This window comes from Nycticebus coucang, chromosome 7 (genome assembly GCF_027406575.1).
Source record: "Nycticebus coucang isolate mNycCou1 chromosome 7, mNycCou1.pri, whole genome shotgun sequence".
Lineage (NCBI taxonomy): Eukaryota > Metazoa > Chordata > Mammalia > Primates > Lorisidae > Nycticebus > Nycticebus coucang.
The window spans coordinates 71,461,998-71,488,529 of NC_069786.1; the positions used below are offsets into that span (position 1 = coordinate 71,461,998).

At 35.0% G+C, this 26,532-nt stretch overlaps 1 protein-coding gene across 2 annotated transcripts in view; it reads right to left on the minus strand.

Annotated features, from left to right (window-relative positions):
• The window catches only part of ATF2 (activating transcription factor 2), a 107,096-nt gene that overhangs the window by 32,937 nt on the left and 47,627 nt on the right, over window positions 1–26,532 (minus strand). Inside the window, exons 5-10 of one of the 2 annotated variants that reach the window (XM_053598112.1) lie at window positions 22,322–22,418; window positions 18,662–18,780; window positions 18,392–18,520; window positions 13,305–13,369; window positions 12,620–12,734; window positions 10,628–10,714 (exon numbers count right to left, since the gene is read on the minus strand). In XM_053598112.1, the coding sequence (XP_053454087.1) occupies window positions 10,628–10,714; window positions 12,620–12,734; window positions 13,305–13,369; window positions 18,392–18,520; window positions 18,662–18,780; window positions 22,322–22,418 (612 nt within the window). Of the gene's footprint in view, window positions 1–10,627; window positions 10,715–12,619; window positions 12,735–13,304; window positions 13,484–18,391; window positions 18,521–18,661; window positions 18,781–22,321; window positions 22,419–26,532 lie in introns of both variants that reach the window. The other variant, XM_053598111.1, reaches the window with a different exon arrangement.

Here is a 26,532-nt window from a genome sequence, read left to right on the forward strand (position 1 = left end):
AAATTAAAACTAAGGGTTTTAGTTAAGAGTTGGAAGACAATTTTTCAGGCAAACAGAATTCAGAAGAAAAGAGGGGGTTGCAATCTTATTTTTCAGATACATGTGGATTTAAAGCAACTAAAGTCAAAAAAGACAAAGAAGGTCAGTTCATACGGGTCAAGGGAAAAATATAACAAAAAGACATTTCGATTCTAAATATTTATGCACCCAACTTAAATGCTCCCCGATTCTTGTAACAGACCTTACTTAATCTGAGCAGTATGATATCCTATAACACCATAATAACAGGGGACTTTAACATTTCTCTTACAGAGTTGGACAGATTTTTTAAACAGAAATTAAACAAAGATATAAGGGACTTAAATGAGACCCTAGAACAACTGTGCTTGATAGACATACATAGAACACTCCATCCCAAAGATAAAGAATATACATTTTTCTCATCGGCCCATGGAACATTCTCCAAAATTGATCATATCCTAGGACAGAAAACAAACCTCAACAGAATCAAAAGAATTGAAATTATACCTTGTATCTTCTCAGACCATAAGGCACTCAACTCCAACAAAAACATTCAACCCCACACAAAGGCATGAAAATTAAACAACCTTATGCTGAATGACAGTTGGGTGCAGGAAGAAATAAAAGAGGAAATCATTAACTTCCTTAAGCATAATAATAATCAAGATGCAAGCTACCAAAACCAGTGGGATACAGCAGAAGCAGTCCTGAGAGGAAATTTTATTGCTTTAGATGCCTACATCCAGAAAACAGAAAGAGAGTGCATCAACAAACGCACAAGCCATCTTATGGAATTGGAAAAAGAACTATCTAAACCTAAAACCCGCAGAAGAAAAGAAATATCCAAAATTAAATCAGAGATTAATGAAATTAAAAACAAAAGAATCATTCAGAAAATTAACGAAACAAGGAGTTGGTTTTTTGAAAAATAAATAAAATAGATAAACCTTTGGCCAGACTGACTAGAAATAGAAAAGTAAAATCTCTAATAACCTCAATCAGAAATGATAAAGGGGAAAGAACAACTGATGCCACAGAGATACAAGAGATTATCTCTGAATACTACCAGAACTCTATGCCCAGAAATTTGACAATGTGAAAGAAATAGATCAATATTTGGAATCACACCCTCTCCCTAGACTTAGCCAGGAAGAAACGGATCTCTTGAACAGACCAATTTCAAGCACTGAGATCAAAGAAACAAACAAAAAAAAGCCCTGGTCTGGATGGCTTCACACCAGAATTCTATCAAACCTTCAAGGAAGAGCTTATTCCCATACTGTGGAAATTATTCCAAAAAATTGAGGAAGGAATCCTCTGCAAAATGTTCTACAAAGCAAACATCACCCTGATACCAAAACCAGGAAAAGATCCAACTAAAAAGGAGAATTTCAGACTAATTTCACTAATGAATATAGTTGCAAAAATTCTCAACAAAATCCTAGCCAATAGATTACAGCTTATCATCAAAAAAGTCATATATCATGATCAAGTAGGTTTCATCCTAGGGATGCAAGGCTGGTTTAACATACACAAGTCCATAAACGTTATTCACTGTATCAACAGAAGGAAAAACAAAGACCATATGATCTCTCAGTAAATGCAGAAAAAGCATTTGATAAAATCCAGCATCCTTTTCTAATTAGAACACTGAAGAATATAGGCATAGGTGGCACTTTTCTTAAACTGTTCGAAGCTATCTATGACAAACCCACAGCTAATATTTTACTAAAAGGAGTAAAACTGAAAGCTTTTCCACTTAGAACTAGAACCAGACAAGGTTGTCCTCTGTCGCCATTACCATTCAACATAGTGCTGGAAGTCCTAGCCAATACAATTAGGCAAGACAAGGAAATAAAGGAAATCCAAATGGGAGCAGAGGAGGTCAAACTCTCTCTTTGCTGACGATATGACACGTAGAGAACCCCAAAGACTCAACCACAAGACTCCTGGAAGTCATCAAAAAATACAGTAATGTTTCAGAATATAAAATCAATGTCCACAAGTCAGTAGGCTTTGTATATGCCATAACAGCCAAGGTGAGAGGCTAATTAAAGATACAAATTCCGTCACCATGGGTTCTAAGAAAATGAAATACCTACAAATATACCTAACAAAAGAGGTGAAGGACCTCTATAAAGAAAAGTACAAAAGAAAAGAAACAGCTGAGGATATTAACAAATGGAAGAACATACCATGCTCATGGCTGGGAAGACTCAACATTGTTAAAATGTCCATACTTTCCAAAGCAATCTACCGATTCAATGCCATTCCTATTAAAAAAATGCCAACATCGTACATTCAAGACTTGGACAAAATGGTTTCTTCATTTAGTATGGAACCAGAAAAACCTGCCATATAGCTAAGGCAGTTCTTAATAATAAAAACAAAACCGGAAGCATCAGCATTATAGGTTTTAGGCTGCACTTTAAGGCCATAGTGGTCAAGACAGCATGGTACTGGCACAAAAATAGACATTTGGAATCAAATAGCAAACCAGAAAATGAAACTAACATCTTACAATCACCTAATCTTAGATAAACCAAACAAGAACATACACTGGGGGAAAGACTTCCTATTCAACAAATGGTGCTGGGAGAACTGGATATCCAATGTAAAACACTGAAACTGGACCTGCACCTTTCTTCATTCACAAAAATTGATTCAAGTTGGATAAAGGACTTAAATTTAAGGCATGAAATAATAAAAATACTCAAAGAGGGTGGCACCTGTGGCTCAAAGGAGTAGGGCACTGGGCCCGTATACTAGAGGTGCAGGGTTAAAACCTGGCCCTGGCCAAAAACTGCAAAAAATAAAAAATAAATAAAATTAATAAAATTAAAAAAAAAAATCCTCAAAGAAACCATAGGGAAAACACTGGAAAATATCAGCCTGGGGAAAGACTTCATGAAGAAGACTGCTGTGGCAATTGCAACAACAACAAAAATAAACAAATGGGACTTAATTAAACTGAAAAGCTTTGGTATAGCTAAGGAGACAGCAACCAAAGCAAATAGACAACCTACACAATGGAAAAGGATATTTGCATATCTTGAATCAGACAAAACGCTGATGAGTAGGATTATAGAGAACTCAAATTGCTCCACATGAAAAAAGCCAACAATCCCATATATCAATGGGTAAGAGACATGAATAGAACCTTTTCTAAAGAAGATGGACGGATGGCTAGCAAACATATGAAAAAATGCTCATCGTCCCTAATTATTAGAGAAATGCAAATCAAAACCACCCTGAAATATCATAATCCCAGTAAGAATGGTCCATATCACAAAAATCTCAAAACTGCAGATGCTGGTGTGGATGTGGAGAGTAGGGAACACTTTTACACTGCTGGTGGGACTGCAAACTAGTACAACCTTTTTGGAAGGAAGTATGGAGAACCCTCAAAGCACTCAAGCTAAACCTCCCATTTGATCCTGCAATCCCATTACTGGGCATCTACCCAGAAGGAAAAAAAATCCTTTTATCATAAGGACACTTGTACTAGACTGTTTATTGCAGCTCAATTTACAATCGCCAAAATGTGGAAACAGCCTAAATGCCCACCAACCCAGGAATGGATTAACAAGCTGTGGTATTTATATGTATACCATGGAATAGTATTCAGCCATTAAAAAAATGGAGACTTTACATCCTTTGTATTAACCTGGATGGAAGTGGTACATATTATTCTTAGTAAAGCATCACAAGAATGGAGAAGCATGAATCCTATGTATTCAATTTCAATATGAGGATAATTAATGACCTAGTACATGGTGGGGGATGGGGGAAGGGGAGACCAGCGAGAGAGGAGGGAAAAGGGTGGCAGAAAGGAAGAGCAGCAAGAGGGAAGGAGGCAGGGGGGTGGGTCTTGGTGTGTGACACACCTTTTGGGGGCAAGACACAATTGTAAGAGGGATTTTACCTAACAAATATAATCAGTGTAACCTGGTTTCTTGTACCCTCAATGAATCCTCAACAATAAAAAAAAAAAAAGAAAGAATACTAATTAAAACAATGAGACACTGCTATACAACCCTATAATGTCTACAACTATAAACAGTGAAAATTGGATGTTGGGAAGAACTGGTATTCCCAAACATTGCTGGTAGAAATGTAAACCCATAGAAAACAGTTGCAAATTTCTTATATAAAGTTAAATGCATACCTGTCCTCTGACTCAGCAATTCTAATCTTCGATATTTATTCAAGAAAATGAAAATATATGTCCATGAAAAGAATATGTGCAGCAGCTTTATTCGTCATATCTGAACACTGGAAGCCATTCAAGTTTTCATCAACAGGAAAATGAATAAAGAAATTGTGGTATGTTCATACAATGGCATAGCACTCAGCAATAAAAACAAGCAAACAATATATATTCAACAATATGTATAAATCCCAAAGGCATAGGTTGAGCTAAGCGCAAGAGTACATAATGATTCCATTTATACAAAATTCTAGAACTAATCTATGTTGACAGAACAGAAGAGGGAGAAGACTGATTGGGAAGGAAATAGAGGAACTTTCTGGGTCAATGTTAATGTTCTATATTGTAACAGGAGAATGGGTTACACAAATCATTTATCAAAACTACGTAGGTAAAATTGGTTCATTTTAAAGTATGTAAATTTTACACTAAGAAAGATTTATTGATAATAAATAGGCTCAGTGCCTGTAGCTCACTGGAGCTGGAGGGCAGGAACCCAGCTCGGGCCTGACAAACAACTACAACCAAAAAAAAAAAAAAAAAAGCTGAGCATTGTAGCAGGTGCCTGTAGTTCCAGCTATTAGAGAGGCTGAGGCAAGAGAATCACTTAAGCCCCAGAGTTTGAGGTTGCTGTGAGCAGTGATGTCACTGCACTCTACCAAGGATGACACAGTGAGACTCTCTCAAAAAATAAATTAATAAATAATGAAAATAAATAAATAATAAACAGTTGAAGGGAGACAGAGAGTAGACTCAGGAATAGACAAACAAGAATGGTAGCACATCATTGCTGATAAATGAAGCTAGGTGATGGGTACACGGTGTTCACTGCACTATCCTGTTTACTTTCTATATGTCTGAAATTTTTACAAAATGAAAAGGTTGAAAGACAAAAAAGGAAGCAGAATCAAAATTATTTGAATTTCTTATGTCCTAATAAAAAATAGGACAATCTTATTTATTATTCCAATTAAAATAGGCAGTCGCTTAAATATGAATATTTTATATTACCAAAATTCTTATAAGAAATTTCATTGAATTGTTGAATTTAAGTAGGGCAATCTGTGACTCCCACACTATTTTTGAATCTTCAGCCAATGACTGTTCTTCATATACTATGTATAAATTTATAAAAGTTATAGTTTTCATATTTTTTCAACATATAAACATACAAAACATTTTTATTCTTTTAAATTTAATTTCCTGGTGACCTAAAAGTTACTTATGTTAGTGTTAAGTGTAATAGTTTCTAGAAATATGGCCTACTCTTGCAGATAAGTATTTCTTTAAATTAAATTTGTTCCTTTTGAATTAATTGTAGACAGAAGAGTTCACTGAATATATAAAAATATTATTAGATGTAGGATCTAACAACAGGATCTCTTTAACTCATATGTCTACTCTACTCAGTTTTCACTGCATGGCGAATTGAACTGATTTTTAATTAAAACAGCACTTTTAAATAGGAGGGGAAAAGATTTTTCCAGTGCAGCTCTTCTGTTAACAAATGAAGAAGGTTCATTTTAGCATTTTTAAAGCTCTGACCTCAAGACGCTATGCTGTGAAAAATTTCTCACTCAGGGTTTTAGGTTCTTCTCTCATCACTCAATAACTAGCTAGTTTTTATATTCCTCAACCAATTTTTGTTCATTCAGATGATGCATTAAGTTTTATTGTTAAAAAGGAATATGTGTAAATTTCAGATTACTTGCACTAATTGAAGAGGAGTAAAAAAATTTTAAGTTCTATCATATACAATGTTTTTTATGTATAAAATTTATAGTTTTGATATAGTGCCTCACAAAGAACTGAAGCAAAAGGTGTCAAATAACTGCTTATTTATTGATTTCCTAAGGATACATTAATTGACTAATGCTACCAGCCACACTATGATACATAACATAAACATCTACTAATTGATGCTATTGTATTTTACTTGTAAAAAAAAAAAAAAGACAACTAATTTTAAAAAATAAAAGAGAAGCTTCAGGTCAATTAGAAAGTTTATAGGATTTAGGGCTAAGACAGGCCCCAGAAATCAAAGGTTAATTCTTTTATTTTTATAGATGAGGGAAGAGAATCTCAGGAAAATTAATGTAATTTGATTAAAGGTAGTGAACAGTAATATTATGATTAAAATTAAAAATTAAAATACATGTCTCCTGATTACTACTATATAGCTCATCCTTTTAAACAACACTAATTTCTTAGCATCTGAAGCACAATGAAAAAAATTGTTTCCCTTTTATGTATCACGTGAAGTATTTGCTTACTTGTATACTGTTTTGGAATTTTTTTAAATTCTTTTAAAACCCCTCAGGCTTGACAATCCAAGATGGCGGCCAAGTAACAGCCTTCCTGCAACAGGGCATGGTGAGTCTGGGGGTGGGATCTGCCTATAATCATCCCTTTGAGGATACAGGGAGTCAGCAAGGGACTTCTGGACCCCAAGAGGAGGACAAAAACAGTGAAAAACTGGCAAGTGGTTGCATGTGTCCAACCTGCCTAATCCCACTGGCAGCCGTAAGTACCCTGTTTCCCCGAAAATAAGACAGTGTCTTATTTTAAGGTGTGCTCCCAAAGATGCGTTAGGTCTTATTTTCAGGGGATGTCTTATCTTTCCTGTAGGTAGGTCTTATTTTCGGAGAATGTCTTATTTTCAGGAAAACAGGGTACAAGCAGCAGTGAGACTGCAAACCAGAAAGGCCATACCTGTGAACTGTTTCGGTGTTTTTGAACGTGGCACTCATTTGAACTGCCTTTGGGGAGAGCTTGAGCAGGAGTGCAGAGAACTTTGGGCATTGTCTAGGGTCCCAGACTGAGCCGCTGAGCTGGGGAGCTCATAGTGTTAGGCTGTGGGCCGCAGGGAACCATTGTGAGAGAACTGCCCCTGCAAGCTCCACCCTCAGGGTCACAGAGCAAGGATCAGGCGGGAGCTAGTAACCTAGTGACTGAGCAGCCTAAAGGCGGGGACTGAGCTGCCTTACAGCCTTAAACCTCAGGGGCAGAGTGAGACTGGTTTTGGCACACTGGAGCGTCGGGTTGTTGCCCTGGGTGGAGTGCTGTGGCATCACAGCTCATAGCAACCTCAAACTCCTGGGCTTGGCGCCGAATGGACCTCCATAAGACCTGTGCCATGACACCCAACCCGCGCCCCATGCCTGCCAGGCCTCGGCATGCCCTGACCAGGAACTGCAGGAGCTGCGCAAACTTGCGTCCTCCCTCCTGTACCCTCCCTGCCTCCACAGTGGCCCGCTCATCTGGCCAGGGACTCTGGTAGCTGCGTGCCCTCCGGAGCCCTCTCTGCCTCTGCGCAGAGCCCTTCTCCTGGCCAGAGACTGCTGGAGCCTTGGGTTCTCTGTGTGAAAGTCACTGGGCGCCAGGCACTCCCAGAACCCTGCGCGCCACCTCCCACCCTGTTGCTGGATCCAGGTGTGTCACACTCCAGAGCTGCTTCTACAACCAGAACTCCCTGGCTGGGGCAGCCCCAGAGGAACTACACAGGGCCACTCCCTACAAAGATCCAGCAACAATAGAGCGATCCCACTGGGGTCTAATCTTGGAGAGACACCTCCCCAACTCTGAGGACGGCCAGAGGCAACAGTGAAAAACAATCATGAGACGAAATCAACAGAAAACTCTGGCAATATGAATAATCAGAGTAGATCAACTCCCCCAAGGATCAATGGGGCAGACACAGCACAAGATCCCATCCACAAACAAATAGCTGAGACGTCAGAAATCGAATTCAGAATCTGGATAGCAAAAAGATTGAATTAGAATTCCAAGCAGTAACCCAAAAGATATCTCAAGAATTCAACGAATTCAAAGACCAAATGACCAAAGATTTTGACACATTGAGACAAGAAGTTGCAGCCCTCAAAGATCTGAGAAACAGTAGAATCCCTCAGTAACAGAATGGAGCAAGCAGAAGAAAGGATTTCTGACATTGAAGACAAAGCTTTCAACACTCCCAAACTCTCAAACAGGAAGAGAAATGGAGGGCAAAAAGAGATCACTCTCTCAGAGAGCTCTGGGATAATTCGAAGAAAACCAATATTTGTCTTACAGGGATCCCCAAAAGCAACCAAGTGGCTTCACAAGGCACAGAGTCTCTTCTCCAGGAGATTGTGAAGGAGAACTTTCCAGACATGCCAAGAGATTCTGAAATTCAGATAGCAATTCTAGAACTCCAGCATGACTCAATCCAAATAAGACATCCCCCTGACACATCATAATCAATTTCACTTTAATATGAAGGAAAAAATTCTGAAAGCAGCCAGACTCAAGAAAACCATCACCTACAAGGGCAAAAGTATTAAAATAACTGCAGATCTCTCTGCTGAAACCTTTCAAGCTAGAAGAGGATGGTCATCGACTTTTAATCTCCTAAAACAAAATAATTTTCAACCCAGGATCCTGTACCCAGCTAAACTGAGTTTCATTTATGACGGAGAAATTGTCATATTTTAAAGATCTTGAAAAAATAATACTTCGTTTTATATGAAATCAGAAAAAACCTCGAATAGCCAAAACATTACTCAGCAATAAAAACAAAGCAGGAGGAATCACGCTACCAGACCTGAGACTGTACTATAAATCAACAGTGATCAAAACAGCATGGTATTGGCACAAAAACAGAGAAGTAGATGTCTGGAACAGAATAGAGAACCAAGAGATGAATCCAGCTGCTGACCGTTATTTGATCTTTGACAAGCCAACTAAAAATGTTAAGTGGGGAAAAGATTCCCTATTTAACAAATGGTGCTGGGTGAACTGGCTGCCAACCTGTAGAAGATTGAAACTGGACCCACACCTTTCACCATTAACTAAGATAGACTCTCACTGGATTAAAGATTTAAACTTAAGACATGAAACTATAAAAATACTTGAAGAAAGTGCAGAGAAAACTCTTGAAGGAATCGGCCTGGGTGAATATTTTATAAGGAGGACTCCCCAGGCAATTGAAGTAGTATCAAAAATACACCACTGGGACCTGATCAAACTAAAAAGCTTCTGCACAGCCAAGAACAGAGTGAGTAAAGCAAGCAGACAGCCCTCAGAATGGGAGAAAATATTTGCAGGTTATACCTCTGATAAAGGTCTAATAACCAGAATCCACAGCGAACTCAAACGTATTAGCAAGAAAAGAACACTGATCCCATCTCAGGGTGGGCAAGGGACTGGAAGAGAAACTTCTCTAAAGAAGACAGATGCACAATCTACAAACACATGAAAAAAAGCTCATCATCCTTAATCATCAGAGAAATGCAAATCAAAACTACTTTGACATATCACCTAACCCCAGTAAGGGTAGCCCACATAACAAAAATCCCAAAACCAGAGATGTTGGCGTGGATGTGGAGGAAAGGGCACACTTCTACACTGCTGGTGGGAATGCACACTAATACGTTCCTTCTGGAAGGATGTTTGTAGAATACTTAGAGACCTAAAAATAGACCTGCCATTTGATCCTATTAATTCCTTTACTAGGTTTACACCCAGAAGACCAAAAATCACAATATAACAAAGACTTCTGTACCAGAATGTTTATTGCAGCCCAATTCATAATTGCTAAGTCATGGAAGAAGCCCAAGTGCCCATGGACCCACGCATGGACTAGCACATGGTGGTACGTGTATACCATGGCATATTATGCAGCCTTAAAGAAAGATGGGGACTTTACCTCTTTCATGTTTACATGGATGGAGTTGGAACATATTCTTCTTAGCAAAGTATCTCAGGAATGGAAGAAAGAGTATCCAATGTACTCAGCCCTACTATGAAGCTAAATTATAGCTTTCACATGAAGGCTATAACCCAACTATAGCACAAGGCTATGAGGAAAGGGCCAAGGAAGGGGGGAGGTTAGGGTGAGGAAGGTTAATGGGTGGGGCCACACCTACGGTGCATCTTAGAATGGGTACAGGTAAAACTTACTAAAGGCAGAATACAAATGTCTACATACAATAACTAAGAAAATGCCATGAAGGCTACATTGAACAGTTTGATGAGAATATTTCAGATTGTATATGAAACCAGCACATTGTACCCCTTGATTGCAGTAATGTACAGAGCTATGATTTAGGAATAAAAAAATATAATAAAACCCCTCATTATATCAGTACTGTCTTCATATAGTTACTTCTATTTTCAGATGTAATACTCCTAGCCTCCACTAGGAGGAGAAAAACTTTATTTATTTCAAGGTATCACTAACTAGTCACTATGCTAATGAAGCTTTCCTTTTTCCAAATGGTCTAGTTCATTATAGGGTAATACAGTCCACAATTTTATAAAATGTGACTTAAATTGTGCATTTGAAGTAGGCTTTAATGAAAAATATAATTCAAAACAGGGTCAAGAAACATACAGAACAAATAAAATCTTGCTTACCATTTTTGCTTCTGACTGTACAGGTTGAGGGGAGGAAGGACCTGGGATTCCTGGAACACTAGGCACCATGGTGACTGGTCGAACAAGCTATGCAGAAGATATTGAAAAATACTTACTAAAGAATACATTCAAAATGAGATTTGTACTTTACTGGCACATGGCTGTTATAAGATCTGTCACACTTCTATTATAAGATCTGTTTTGAATTTGAAAGGAAAAAAATTGTCAAAACTTGTGACTAAGCATAAAAAATAATTTTAGCAATAAACTTTTCTATTTTAAAATATATGTAAGTTTTCTTAAATATGTTAATTTCTTTGGTATGTTAATATATTCTGCAGAATAACAAAGATGCTGATAACCTCTAATAATCTCTCTCTCTCTCTCTTTTTTAAAGAGAGACAAGGTCTCACAACGTTTCCCAGGATGGAGTGTAGTGGCTATCCACAAGCGTGATCCCACTATTGGTCAACACAAGAGTTTTAACCCACTCTTTTTTTCTGACCTGGGCTGGTTCATCCCTCCTTAGGCAACCTATGGTCTGCTGCTTCCAGGAGGTTACCATATTAATAACAAACCTAGTGTGAACATCTGGCATCTGGGCAGCATAGTGTGTTGCAGCCCAGAACTGTACTCAAGCAATCCTCATACCTCTGCTGTCCAAGTAACTGGGGCTTCAGCTGTGTGCCACTGCATCCAGCAATTTTTCAAGTAATAACATTCTAAAACAGATTCTACTTTGATTTTGCCTTTGATTTTTAAAAACTAACACTGAGTGAACAGTAACTATATAATTAAAGTATAACTCTTCTTTCATTCCAAGTTGCTATCATCACAGGCATATTTATAGGATAACCACACAAAATCAAATATAAGGCAAAATATTTCCTTCTTCAAAAATATACTCAGAAGAGAGGAAGCAGACACTTTATATTTGATTCCTTACAAAGTCTCTTATTGCTATTTGAATAAAAAAGTTCAGTTTAAAGACACATTATCTTGAAATTTAATCTCACCAAAAGCAATGGAATGTTGTAAGTAGACTTTTAAAAATAATTGTTAAAAAGCCATACAGTAAATAATCATATTGATCAGCAATGTTTCTATAAGGTTAAAAAAAATCCTGTTTTTATTATATAATTGAGTATCTAAAGTTTAGGTTAAGATTTCCAGGGAGAGAATATTAGATTCAAAAAGTGATATACTATCAATAATTTTGAAAATATGTTCTGGAAAACTGTGCTAAGATACCTCAAAAACTGGTTCTTAGTATGAAAACTTTATTGTTGAAGATACATTTGAAGGGTTTGAATAAAACTTTTATGAAATATGAGAGTAGAAAAAAATTATTTCTAACTTAATTAGTCTAAACAATGTGTTTTAAATGTTCATTACACTATTAAATATAAGTAGGTATTCAACTATTTTATCTATGTCTTTCAATATTTATATAATTAACATGTCTCTCAAAAAAACTTTTCTTTTGGATCTTGTCATTAGAAAAGTGGAACACTATTATTGTTTTAGAACATTTGGATTTTAACACACGTGGGCAACCAAAAGAATTACATAAACTCAACTTGACCATAGAAGTTAAGTGTGTGCTTTTATAACATTTCTATTCCAACTGAAATACCATGGAGTTATCATCCAACGAATGTCTAGTATAAATATCCTTTTAAAATTAAAACCTTAGTTAATATTTAAATCCTAAAATCCAGTCAAATTGAACCTGGCTTAATAAAAAAGTTCTTAATATTAAAAAGATAAGGAAAATAAGATTGGGGGGAAGAAAAAAATGTTTTCTATCTAATTATGCATGCCTTGAATAGTATTTATTATCATAAATATAAATGAATAAATACTACCCACTACTAAGAAGTACTCTGTTCAGTTTCCTTAGCCAATCAATCAGCCCAACTGTATTTCCTGATTACTTTACAAAGATCTGTTTTGCTATGAAGATTTAAATAGTCTACTTTTCTAACTTACTGGGACTGCAGCTGGAACATGCACATTAGAACTTGTAATTGATGCAGGAATAGCGACAGGCATGGTTTGTCCATTAGGAAGATGTAACAGAAGAGGAAATGGGCCTGGTACAGGGCTAAGAAAAATATAAGAAGAGAAATTAAAAAGAGACCCATACCAATCATCTCTTAAAAAGTCAACAGTATTTTTACTCTGATAATCATAGCATTTAAAAATAATTTTCGGATCACTGCAAAGCAACTGCTAAATTTAATTATTTTAAATTGCATCAAAATGTATATACGTAGCAATTTAAAAGCAGGGAAAATTAGGACGATCTCTAGTTTGTAAAATGAGAAAAATTCTCATGTGAAAGTTCTTGGGAGCTACTTGGAGCTACCTGGTGATGGAGTAATTTTGTATGTTTTATGTGAAATAGCATGAAAATAAGTGATCAACTTCAATTTACATTCTATTTTTATTGCTGCTACGTTTTAGATATTTATTTTCTCATCAATTAGACAATATTTATATTCAAGAAAGACTACCCAAGTACTTTTTCTAAAAATCAAAGCATGCAGAGATCACAAACACCCCTCCTCCCACATGCTTATAATTTGAGTAACTAAATGTCTTAGGAAAAATCATAACAAGAAAAACTTAACAATGCCTATGTATTTCAATAATTGGCATGCCAATCACTTACACAATTGGCCTGTTAGAGGATGGTGCCTGGGTGATTACAGTACTTGAAGTTGGTGAAGGTACTGCCTGTTGAATAATTACACTTGAATCAGAACTTGTAAGTAGCACATTAGGAACCTGTAATGATGCTGGACGAACGATAGCTGATGTGGGCTGTGCAGTTTGTGCCAATGGTACTTCCTATTAAACAATGAGATAAAGAAAGGATGGCATTTAAAAGGGCCAATCAATTCACGTACCTTTGTGAATAGAATGTAACAAACTTCTTAAAGTATCTACAGGATAATACTTAACCCCCAAAAGTAAATTAATATCTAAAATTAGAAGAAAATTTTAGAAAGAGGTGTCTGCAAAAGTTCAAATGTAATATTCAACTAATATTTTGATTTTTAAAAATGTGTTTTTTTAGTACAACTTTTTCTCTATCAATCCAGAAATAAGTTAGGGTAGATAATTTGGTTTAGATTCTGTGAGAATTTGAGCAAAAAGTCAAAGTACAATCTATTCTCGTGGAATCAGAGAATTTAAAATCCCCAGGGGATTGCTTCATCTTTTTCCTAATTATACTGTACAAAGAAGAAACAGGTCCAGGGAGACTATGTTATGGTTAATACAAATTCAGTAACAGAAATGCTTAAAAATATTTTAAAGTAATACAAATATTTGCTAATCTCAGATAGTGTCCCTTCTATATCAATAATTTGATATCTTGAATGTAAAATAAATAATTATTGAAGTGAAATCTTTCCAAATTAAAGAAAAGTAGAATTTATGAGTCAGCCATGACCTTAAAGATGGTATTCCTCCATTATTACAGATTAGGAAACAAAAAGAGTAAAGGGTTTTTACTGGCTCAGCGCCTGTAGCACAGTGTTTACGGCAATGGCCACATACACCCAGGCTGGTGGGTTTGAACCCAGCCCGGGCCAGCTAAACAACAATGGCAACTGCAACAAAAAAATAGCCAGGCATTGTGGCGTTCACCTATATAGTCCCAGCTACTTGGGAGGCTGAGGCGAGAGAACTGCGTAAGCCCAGGAGTTTGAGAGCTGTGAGCTTTGACATCACAGTATTCTACTGAGGGTGATGTAGTGAGATTCTGTACCCCCCCCCCAAAAAAAAAGGTTTTTACCAAGAACTCTATAACTAGTTAGCATAAAAACTGGGTCTACTGTGTTTTTTGAGTTGGCCAGTATGTTGCCACTTATTGTCAAAATCTTATTAAGCTACACAGGAAGGATAAACTAGTAGTACTATTCTAACTTCATTGATTCAACTAGTTCAGAATGTATAACACGCCCTCAAGTACTAGTAGAAAAAGAAAGACAATGAACAAGTAAAACAAAAAAGAAAATTTCAGAATATATAGTAAGCATTAAGTGTCATAGAATAGCAAGTGCAAGGCTGGAGGTGGTGGCTCATGCCTGTAATCCCAACCCTTTGTGAGGTTGAGGCAGGACAATCAATCACTTCAGCCCAAGAGTTTTCAGACCTGCCTGAGTAACACAGGGAGACCTCGGCTCTATAAAAAATTAGCTGGGCATGGCAGATATGTGCCTGTAGTCCTAGCTACTTGGGAGGCTAAGGCAGGAGGATCATGTGAGACGTTGGAGCTGTGTAGTGAGCTATGACACACTGCTGCACTCCAACATGGGTAACCCAATGAGACCCTCTTTAACAAACAAAAATAACAAGTACAATGTTATAAAGAATGGAACATTAACTGAGGGTAAGGCAGAGGCAATTATTTTAGATAGTTAGGAAAGGCGAGGTTCTTTGCAAAGCTGACATTTGAGCTGCTACTCAAAGGATAAAGAAGGACATTTCTTTTCTTTTCTCTGCAAATAGTTTTATTTTATCATTGCCACCATGGATGCCTTTTATTTCTTTGTATTTCCCTTGCTGGAATCTCCAGTGCTGAATAAAGTAGAGAGAGCATGTATCCTTTTCCTTTTCCTAATCTTAGGAAACTCATTTTTGTACTGTTGAGTATGATGCTAGCAGTAGGTCTTTTGTGGATGCCCTTTAACAGGTTGAAAGTGTTTTTATCATGGATATTTGGGTCAAAAGCTTTTTATGCCTGTGTTAATGTCTTGGATTTTATCTTTTATTTAATAATATATTGCATTACATTAAGGAAGGAGGAGGAGGACGCAATACTACATACAATGTCCAGACTATTTGATGAACACAATACAGTGGCATGAGGTAAAGATGAATGAGTAGATAAGTACAGATCAAAGAGGGCTTCAGCTAAGGAGTATGAGGTATCTTAAATACAGTGACATACTACTGAAGGATTTTAAATTAAACAGGGAAATACCGTAATTTAACCTATTATTAAAACTTACAGAAAACAAAACGGAGTTGAAAGCAGGAAGTCCTGTTTTACACAGGACAGAAAGTTAATTGTTAATAATCCATGTAAAAAATAACAATGGGTTGGCCTACAGTGGTGACACTGGACACAGAAAGAGGAGGAATAAGATTCAGGATATATTCTGGAAGTAGGTCGGTTAAGATACACTGTTGGCTTCAGTGTGAAGGAAAAGAAGAAATTAAGGACAGTTCCTAAATTCTTGGCTTGAGCAATTATGTAGGGAAAATTCACTGAGACTGGAAGACTGGACAAAGAATCAGGGGCTTTGTCTGATTTAGGTATATTAAGATGTCTACTAGGTTGGGCATGCTGGCTTATGCCTGTAATCCCACCACTTTGGGAGGTCAAGATAGGAGAATTGTTTGAACCCAAGAAAAGCCTTGACAATATAGCAAGTCTAATAATAATAATAATAATGATAATAAAATTAAATTAAAAATGGCCAGATGTGGTGGCACACGCCTATAGTCCTAGCTACTCGGGAGGTTGAAGCAATAGGGCTTTGCCTGAGCCCAGGAATTTGATATTCCATTGAGCTATTATGGTCCTGTACTCCAGCATGGGTGACAGAGTAAAAGAACAAACACCCACAAATACCCCCCAAGCCCCCAAACAAAAAATGTCTACTAGATATAGAAAAGGAAATGTCACGATGAAAGGGGGATGTGAATATGGCAATTAGGAGAGAAACCTGGATCAACATGAATTTTAGAGTCATTAGTATATAGATGTTTTTTAAAGTCATGAGTCTGGATGAGGTAACCTAGGAAGAAAATCAAGAAAGAAGATGAGGCCTAAAAATGACTTTTTTTTTTTTTTACAACTTTGCATGGATATGCTCTCCACCAGGAAAGGTAACAATTGAAGAATATAATATCCCTAAAAGATACTAAAGTAGCTGTGAACAGTAAAAAAATTTTAAGTAGGGCAGTATCTATGGCTCAGTGAGTAGGGCGCCAGCCCCATATACCAAGGGTGGTGGGTTCAAACCCGGCCCCAGCCAAACCGCAACAAAAAAATATAGCTGGGCGTTGTGGCGGGCACCTGTAGTCCCAGCTACTCAGGAGGCTGAGGCAAGAGAATCGCCTAAGCCCAGGAGTTGGAGGTTGCTGTGAGCTGTGTAATGCCACGGCACTCTACCCAGGGTGATAAAGTGAGACTCTGTCTCTACAAAAAAAAAAAAAAATAATAATAAATAAATAAATAAAAAATTTTAAGTATGAAAGGACTGAAATTTTCTCTATGAAAAAAGGCTTATTAAAGATTTAACAACATTTCTAATGACTATGACAATGTAGAAACAACCTTTATGTCCAAAAAGAGCAGGATAATTAAATACATTAAGATAGTGATAAAATAATTATAACCATTAAAAATTATGATTTAGCAAAATCCCTAACGACATGGGAAAATGTTAACGCTATCTAAAGCATAATATAAAAGATAGGATCTTTCTTTGCATCCATCTATCTTTCTATGTAACTATTCACACATTTTTGTATGTACAAATGTATATGTATCTAGGTAAAAAGTTTCAAAATATTAGTAATACTTTATAATTTAATTATGAGATAATAGGTGATTTTGGTTTTCTTCTTTTCATTTTTTCTGTATTCTTATGGAATAATAATGAGAATGTAACTGTAAAATATGGAAAAGAAAATGAAAGGGGGGGGAATCCCTGGTGATCAAAGCATGTATTACTAGGTAAAAAGCTATTGTTTTCTTTATTTCCTTATTTCTAGCTCCTCTGCCATGGCAGAATTTTATTAATAAGTTATTATGATTTTAGAGCAACAGTCTAAAAAGGAACATTGCCACTGCCTCTTTATGTGTCCCACTGTTTCTTCACTGTGTCTTACACAGTTCTTCCAAATAAGTATGTGTTTATTTTATGTGCTCAGAAATAAAAGTGTTACTCAACATGAACTATATAGTCCAAGTGGTCTTAGATTACCAGGATATTTAAGACAGAATCATCATCTTTGTTTTCAGAGACAAGGCCTCACTATGTTGCCCAGGTTGGACTAAAACTCCTAGATTCAAGTGATCTCTGACCTTAGCCTTCAACTAGCTGGGACCATAGGTACGCACCACTGTGCCTGGTATTGTCATCTTAATTGCTGCTACCACAGATCCACTGTTGAGAATGACTAATTCTGCTACCCTTTGAAAGCTTAAATAATCACTGTTCAGTTTCTAGATGTATAGATTCTTTCATTTATTTATTTATTTATTTTTATTGTTGGGGATTCATTGAGAGTACAATAAACCAGATTATACTGATTGCATGTTAGGCAAAGTCCATCTTGCAATCATGTCTTGCCCCCAAAAGGTGTAGATGTACAGATTCTTACACTGCCACTGTATGAAAGTAGCTAAATGTAAAACAGCAAAACCCAGAAAAATTAAGTCATATTTATAAATTGACATTCCTTTTTTAAGTAACAGTTTTATCTAAAATGACTGCTGCTTTCTCCCATATATTTTTCTGTGTATAATAAACAGAATTATCTATGAAGGTACACAGAGTCTTCTTTACCCAAAATACCTTGAGTATTCATAGGCTTTCACATATAAAACAACTGTAAGCTGACACTGAATTATGTAAAACTGAATATGTTAACATTTTATGGAGATTACAAATTAAATTTTATTTGGGTACCAAATTTTCCCTTTATAGTTCTACCACAAATACAATTTCTAACCTTTTCATCACTGGTAGTGGACTCTGGGTGAGGTAAAGGACTATCCTGGTGAGTTGTTTCTACAACAGAAGGCTCCTCAATTTTGCTTCTTATGATGGGTGTTGCAAGAGGGGATAAATCTAGAGGCATCTAAAATGCAAACAATAAAGAAAAAGCTACAAGTTTAAAAATAGTCAATCCGCATGTCTAAATTAAGAAAGCAGGTAGCATAAACTATCATTACTTTTCTGTTACAAGTATTCTTTTTTATATTCCATGGTTAAAACGTACTTTTTTAATGTCATCTTCTGAAGCTTTCTTGAATTCATTCTCAAATGGACTTGCCAACTCATTAAACAAACCCACTTCTTCACAGTTTTTCAAGAATCTTGTTGGTGTTGGGGTCTGATCTGAAATAAATATCAAGAAGTAATCACAGAGATTTAAGTATTATGTTAAGACTCTAAAATATAGCTACTAAGTTAACAAATTAGCAGGACTGGTTCAATCAGTTGTTAATTCTCTCTTTGGAAAGATCTCTTCCTTTAAAGCAAACAAAATTTGGTTAAGTTTTAGTTGTACTTCAAGATTATTTCCTACGACTTTAAGAACCATAGAAATATGAAAGAAGTACTTTTTGCTCTTTAGTCCACAGTCCACCCTTCTGAGTAGAATGGCATAAACATCCTCTACTCAAGAGAAAAACTATGATTATAATCTAACACAGTATTAAGAATGCTTCAAAACTTATATTATTAAAAACTACAATTGTTTAAATACATGCAATGTGGGAAAAAAAACTAGGACAAGAGCATGTATATTTGCTTTAACTTGGCCCTTCAATTAGTTGTTCATAATCTATTATGAAAACAAGCTTAAGATAAAGCAGAAGTTTTAGCTGGAAGATCAAAATACTATAAGGAAGAGAAAGTTAAAATAATAGCCCTAAAAAGAAACTATAACAAAACAAAACCCTCCTTAGTACTATCTACTAAAACCAACTTCATATTAATGATTCTGCAAGCTTAGTATGAATTATGTGCCTACAGAATGTTTTAGCTTAATTTCTAGGCAGTGTAGACAGTTATGTCTACTTTCTTACAAGAAATATTTCAACTATCCTTGAATATGATGCGCTCATGCTATGTACATTAACATATGTACTGAGTGTACATGTTCTGGCCACAACAAATGCCTTATAAGGCTCAGGTTGAATGAAAAGTAGCAAATATATAAATTTTTCCCATTTATTCTTATTACTTTCAAGCCTATTTATTTATATTTATTGTAGTTGATAGTACACTCAAACTCTACTCACATTTTATATAATGTAGGCTATCAATTTTACAGGTTCCATCAGAGATCTAGCCTAAATTAAGAGTACTCTATTAAGGATGTCCTGGTTTAAAATTACATATAAAATCTTTTATGAAATCAAAATTTACATATTCATCAATTATTGTGTTCCCAAATGGGCATTACTTACTCTCTTTTATCTTTGCCTCCCAATATATATCCAGGGTAATAATACTTTTACTATGTATAAATATATTTGATACTAAAATAACCCAATGTCATACTCACTCGACATAATACAGGCCCTGAATATTAGAATTAGAAACTATTGTGTCGTCATTTTAACTATTGGTCTTTAACCTACCCTCTATTCCTACTACCCTCCAAAAGACATCCAAAGTCATATTACAATAGAGGCCTACTGTGCATGTATCAGCTTAAGTCCATTATGACTGAATAAGTCAAATACAAATTTGACTATTCTGTTCACACTCAAAGGGTTTGTCTATCTAAGCTCATTAAAAGGCTCTTATGTTAAAGGCAGTGAAAGGTCTTAAAAAATAAAACGCATAAACATTTATCAATGATTACTAGAACCATCAGACTTGAGAAAAGTCAACACAGACATAATCAACATGCAGACTGTATACAGATCATCAAATATATACCACACACATCATGCATTATATTTATACAGCTAATACTAAACTATTTATCTCAAAACACATTAGTTAAAAAACGGGGCTGGGGGTAGTAGCTCACACTTATAATCCCAGAACTTTAGGAGGCTGAGACAGGCGGGTGGCTTGAGCCCAGGAGTGACGACATCAGCCTGGGCAACAAAGTGAAACTCACTCTCTACAAAAAAAATTTAAAACTTAGCTGGACATGGTGGCTATGCACCTACAGGAGCCTGAGGCAGAAAGATCACTTGAGCCTTGAGGCTGCAGTAAGGTATGACTGGGCTACTGTACTCCAGCCTAGCTGACAGAAAAAGACTGTCTCAAAAAAAAAGATAAGTTCTGTGTTTGAGTGTGTTGTTTTTCTGTTGTAATAAATGTAATCAGATAGGAAAGTAATTTCTAAAGACCACCTTCAAAGGAGATTGAGATAAGGCAGTAAGTTTCAGAGAAACAAAGCCCTTCGTGCCTTAGGAGAGTGAACTTTCTTGGTTACTGCTGCCGTTGTATATGTTTGCTGTTTCCGGTTCCAGTAGTTAACATCTAATGTTCTTTTTTTTGAGACAGAGTCTCACTTTATCGCCCACAGTAGAGTGCTGTGGCATTATAGCTCACAGCAACCTCCAGGTCTTGAGCTTAGGCAATTCTCTTGCTTCAGCCTCCCAAGTAGCTGGGACTACAAGCACCTGCCACAACACCCGGCTATTTTTTTGTTGCAGTTTGGCCGGGGCTGAGCTTGAACCCACCACCCTCGATATATGGGGCTGGTGCCCTACTGAATGAGCCACGGGCGCCGCCCAACACCTAATGTTCTTAAGAAAAGCATACCTCACTCTTTTCTGCCTCTTTTTATATATGGTACTGAAGATATACTGAAAACTCCTCTACATTTTTCATACATAAGTAGTTTTTGAAAAAGTATCAATTTTTTGTTACCTCTGCAATTTCTTCATTATGAAAAATTTTGCTACTAAAAGTACAGAAAGAATCATCTAATATTTGCCTTATTTTCTATCCAAAGCATTGCTATATTGATAACTTGTAAGTATTAATATTATCTAGCTATAATTCCAGACTTACGGATAACCTAAGCTTTATAAGAGGAAAAATAATCTAGAGTTAATTTGAATATTTATGGTCCAAATGTGCAATTATAACGCTGTCTGAAATTTATGTAAAATTGTATATAAAACTTTTCCTGTCACAATACTTATTCATAAAATATGTAAATATAATGAAATTACACATAGTATGTATATGTGTGTGTGTATATATATAGATATATACACACATAGATGTGTGTGTATATATATATATTTAAATACAAAAAAACGGCCACTAATACAGTGTGGAATGATAATAAACCAGTGCATGAACTGAGATCCTCTTTTCACAGATTGTGAAAAATTGTCATGTGCTTAGGTAATGCTATAGTTCATAGGATCTACAGTTCATAGGGTCAATACATTAAAAAGGGACTGACCAAATTTGGGCCCACTTTACTGAGACCATTTTACTAATTCAAATGTTTAGTCTGAAAAAGAAATATAAACAAAATTCTAATGAACAAATCCACTAATTGCTCTTCCTCCAACAGGAGGAGCTTGATCATTTTCTATCTTCACACAGCCTTGTAGACCAGGTTCGCAAGACAGCTAAAAGAAACAATGACTAAATACCGTATTAGTTCTATTATCAGTTAAATGTAAACTCTGTAGATGGTATGAATGTTCCCAGAATTCTAACTTCCACAAAACTGACATTGATATCTGTATTTGAAAACCACATAAAAAGTGAAATGAATGGTCAGAAGGAAACATGGAAATGTAATGGGTAAAATACATGTTGCCAACATTTACTGTAAATGAAGTCATTGGAATATCACCAGACTATATTATTTACAGAGAATACACAAAAATTGTGCACATTCCAGGTGAAATATGTATATAAGCTATTAATAAAAGCATATACTAACCAGCCACAATGACACTGTCATTACGTGCTGGACCAAATTTCAGTGTCATCTCATGTTTATGTTTATGGACAGCCAAATGATCCTCGTTGGTAAAACGCTGTGGCAAAAAGTTTTAAAATATAGTTAAGATTTTTTAATTTGATCAAGTAAGTTAAATGATAAGGAAATTCATTTCCACAACATGTAAAACCTCCATTAACAGTGAAATAGTTTGTAAACTATAAAAGAATTTATTAATATTAGTATAGATAAGCATACTAGGTTTCAAACAATCATTGAGAAATCTTTTACCCAAGAATAGGCAACACTGATATATTATTACTAGGTCACATAACTCATTTGAGAGCACTTAAAAATAAAACCTGAGGCAAAAAAAACCTTTATATAAATTTCATTTGGATACTAAAAATAGAGCACTATTTTTTTTTTTTTTGTCATATAATAGTAGAAATACTATTTTACTCCATGGTATAATTGCTTTTGAGGAAAGTATTGTATTTACCTAGATTTGATGTTACTTACCACTTTTTAAAACAGATTTTCTTACATAAATATTATTCCTGAATAAATTAAGAAATAAGTTTCTTTATGTTACTATATTAAAAAAAGAATGACTTTTTAAAATTCAATTACAAAACAGCAACCAAAACAATAATAAAGCAGCTTATTTAAAATAAAATAAAAATTTTGACAAAGTAGCCAAATTTTCATATAAAAAATAAAGCAAAACTATTTTTAAGGTAATTTTATTTTTAAATCTATCCATATTTTTGCTACACTTAATGTGTTAAGTACTATATGCCAAACATGACATTTATAATTACAACGTAATAAATATATTGTATCTCCAGTGTGTGAACATCAACATTTATGAAGATGTTCTTCATTAAGCAATATTTGTAACTGAAAAGAGGGAGCTCATTTTTGTTATTTCAGAGCAATAATTTTAAAATGCTAAACTAATAATATCTCAATTCACTCTTTACTTAAAAGAGTGAAAAAAATATATGCACATATATATATGTTACATGTTAAAATATACGTATTTGAACTTGCTTTGCTCAAACCATTGAAATGGATTTCTTTACTTGTAGTTACCTCCTCCCACCCGTTTCATTATATCCTTCTGTGCAACTAATAATATACTAGCTTTAGGGTGACCAAAAAACAATGTAAAAGAAAGAAAATTTTTTCTATTATACTTTTTATTTTATATTTTTCTTTTTAAAAAAGTATAATACTGAGCACTTATATCATTTTCAGTCCAGACTACCAGCTTTCAGCCTGTAGAAATTAAAAGCCTTTCATTTGTACCCCTGTATGCTCTGCACAATGCCTTATTTATAGCATCTATCACAATATTGTAGTGATATTTTAAGAGCAGGCAGAGCTCCTACAGTGGTCCCCCAAATTTAACATAGAGTATGTACTCAATAAATGCTAACTGAAAGAATAAGCTCCTTATAATAAAAGAGCTGAATCTAAAAGATTAGAGGGGGGAAATCCCTACCTCAAACCATAAACTGTTGATTAAGGTGAATTAAGCTTTAATTTAATTTGTATGTAATTTGTCACTCAATGTTTATAATACTTCATACACCAATAGAAAATTAGCTATTGTTTTGGGACTTCTCTTCACAATCTGCTATATTCACACCGAAGAAGACTGTTCAGATGCAACAGCACTTCCATCACTGGGCTATTTATTTCACTTATTCACTCTTCAGATGTTTACTGAGCATCAACTCCAGGAATCCAGCTCTTCCTCATCAAGGTACTATCTTCCTATTTATCACTGTAAGAATCACTCCCAAATTTGTAGAATAAGAAGTAGTGGTACTTTGACAGACTGTGGAGTAACAAAGCACTCGGAGAATAAACACATCTGCAGCTGGTACTAACATTATTTTATTGCTTTTTCTACTTTGTCTTACAGTTTTAAATGTATGCATGTCTTATAGCCCACACTAAAAATATCTTAAAGCAAGCTTCATTTTTCACTTGGTAAATGGGCTGCAATTTTTTTTTTTTTTAAAGCCAAGATTTTTGGTTCCAAAAAATCTTACAAAGTGGCTTTTCCACTGAAGGCAATCATTAAACACTGGTGAATGAATGCATTTTGGTACACGCCCCATATTTTAAAATCCAAAAGTCACCAAAATTAACAGATAAAAAAGATAAGAATTTGGAAAGTTTTCTCCTAGGAATTTAATTCCGCTAGCATCCTCGGCTTAGATTATTACCAGAAATATCCCAAAGAACAATTACATATAGAATAACATTATATTCTGTTACAAAATGTATGAAAATGGTCCAAGCTTCATCCTAAGTGAAAAGGAGAGGCTAGAAGGAAGCTAACAAATATTTAGGATCACATAAATATCAAAAGGGGGAATGCAAGGACTATGCATTCATACATAAACTTACATAGGATGTACAGATCAAATTTACCTCAATGCTACTTACAGAGGGATTACTGATCATATGATGGTATTATCTATATGCACAGATAGCAATACTTCCCAATGGTAAGGACAAAATACACTCAAATTGTCACTTGACAGAGGTAAATTTGACCTTATTATTTGAATTTATTTACTTTTAACCAGAAACTTAAAAAGTGTAAAAAGGCAATCTTATAAAAAGTTGGTCATCAGTTTTGTGTACATAAAAGAAATGTATTCTTTTCTCAAATATTTATAAAGTAGCTACTAAAAGCTAAGATAAAAAGTCTTGCAGAAACTATGTAAATAAATTGCTTTCTTAGGCAAATTAAAAGGTTTATTCTAAAAACTAAAATTATAATGATATTAATACCAAAACATAGACTCCATAAAATTTCTTTCTTCCAAGCTATTCTAAGCACAACCCCAATGTAAATGCTACAGATGTGCACACAAAAACCAAGAATTATTTTGTTAAACAAAAATAAGACCTTGAGCATATAATACAATAAACAATGGGGGGAAACAGTGAAAATGGAATAGGTCTCTAGTAGGATGAGTAACCATCTCTGTTTAAAGTTAAAAAGGAAGGGTAACCTGACAAATGAGAAGAAGGCAGATCAGATGCTTCTATAATAAATTAAGTTCTAGTATTTAGGAAATCTGTGTTACTAAGGCTTGACCACTCTTACCAGAATTCACTTCCTAAGAAATCAGTCATTCTACATTTAATACATCCACTCACATCCATGATATACTGATTATTACTATTTAACATATTATATAAGCACATTTATATGTAAATTTCTGAGCCATCATGCCAGTAACTGATATCACTACTATTTTTTTGTTGAAGGACTCTATTCAACAGCAGAAGTTACTGATTAATTCTCATTCTCGCTCTCTCCTGCCAACCCATATGTACCTCCATCGACACTTTAGATTAAGTATGAAATGGATCTTTATCTCTTTTTAAAAATAGCTTGTAATGTTATTTCTACCAAAGAAATAATTTTCAATGACAATGACACCAAATGCAAAGATACTAACAATACAGAATACTATCCATATTAAGTGAATGAATATTCACTAAATTATCTCACTTTTATTAAATTCAATAGAATATTAACACAAGTGAAATTAACAGAAGTCTTTCTGTAGAACACCTAATAAATAGTTACTTAGGTATATGAGAAAAGATGCAACAGTGAGAGTCTACAGTTAAAACTCTTGGCATTGATCTCTATAGGTCTCTCACTGAAGTGGTATTGTCAACAAAATACATTTTGAAATCTATTTGAAAATGTAAATTTAACTACAACCATCAAAAGTGTTAAAGTTAAAATTCAAAATCAGAATAATGCCATCGTTTACTGGTGACAAAAATAATTTGTACTACAACCACCAAACTGGTGCTCCTGAAACCAATTCTAATTAGAAATTTCAATTTCCTTAGGAAATATTATTTCAATGTAAAAAGAAACTATAGCATTTCTCTTTTCAGCAAGATTTAATAAAAGGATGATGTAGATATTAAATAGGTTATATTTCAGTCAGTAACAATTAAAAGGTGGTATTATAACACTGATTGTCTTAAATATTTTAGGGAACAAATATAGGCCAAAAATAAAAAACTCAAAACTGAAGGCTTCATGTTTAAAACAGCCACTATTAGCAAGAACTGAACTATGAATGAGAAGAAAAAATTGATTTAGCTTTTTATTTTATTTTTTTTTGTAGAGACAGAGTCTCACTGTACTGCCCTCG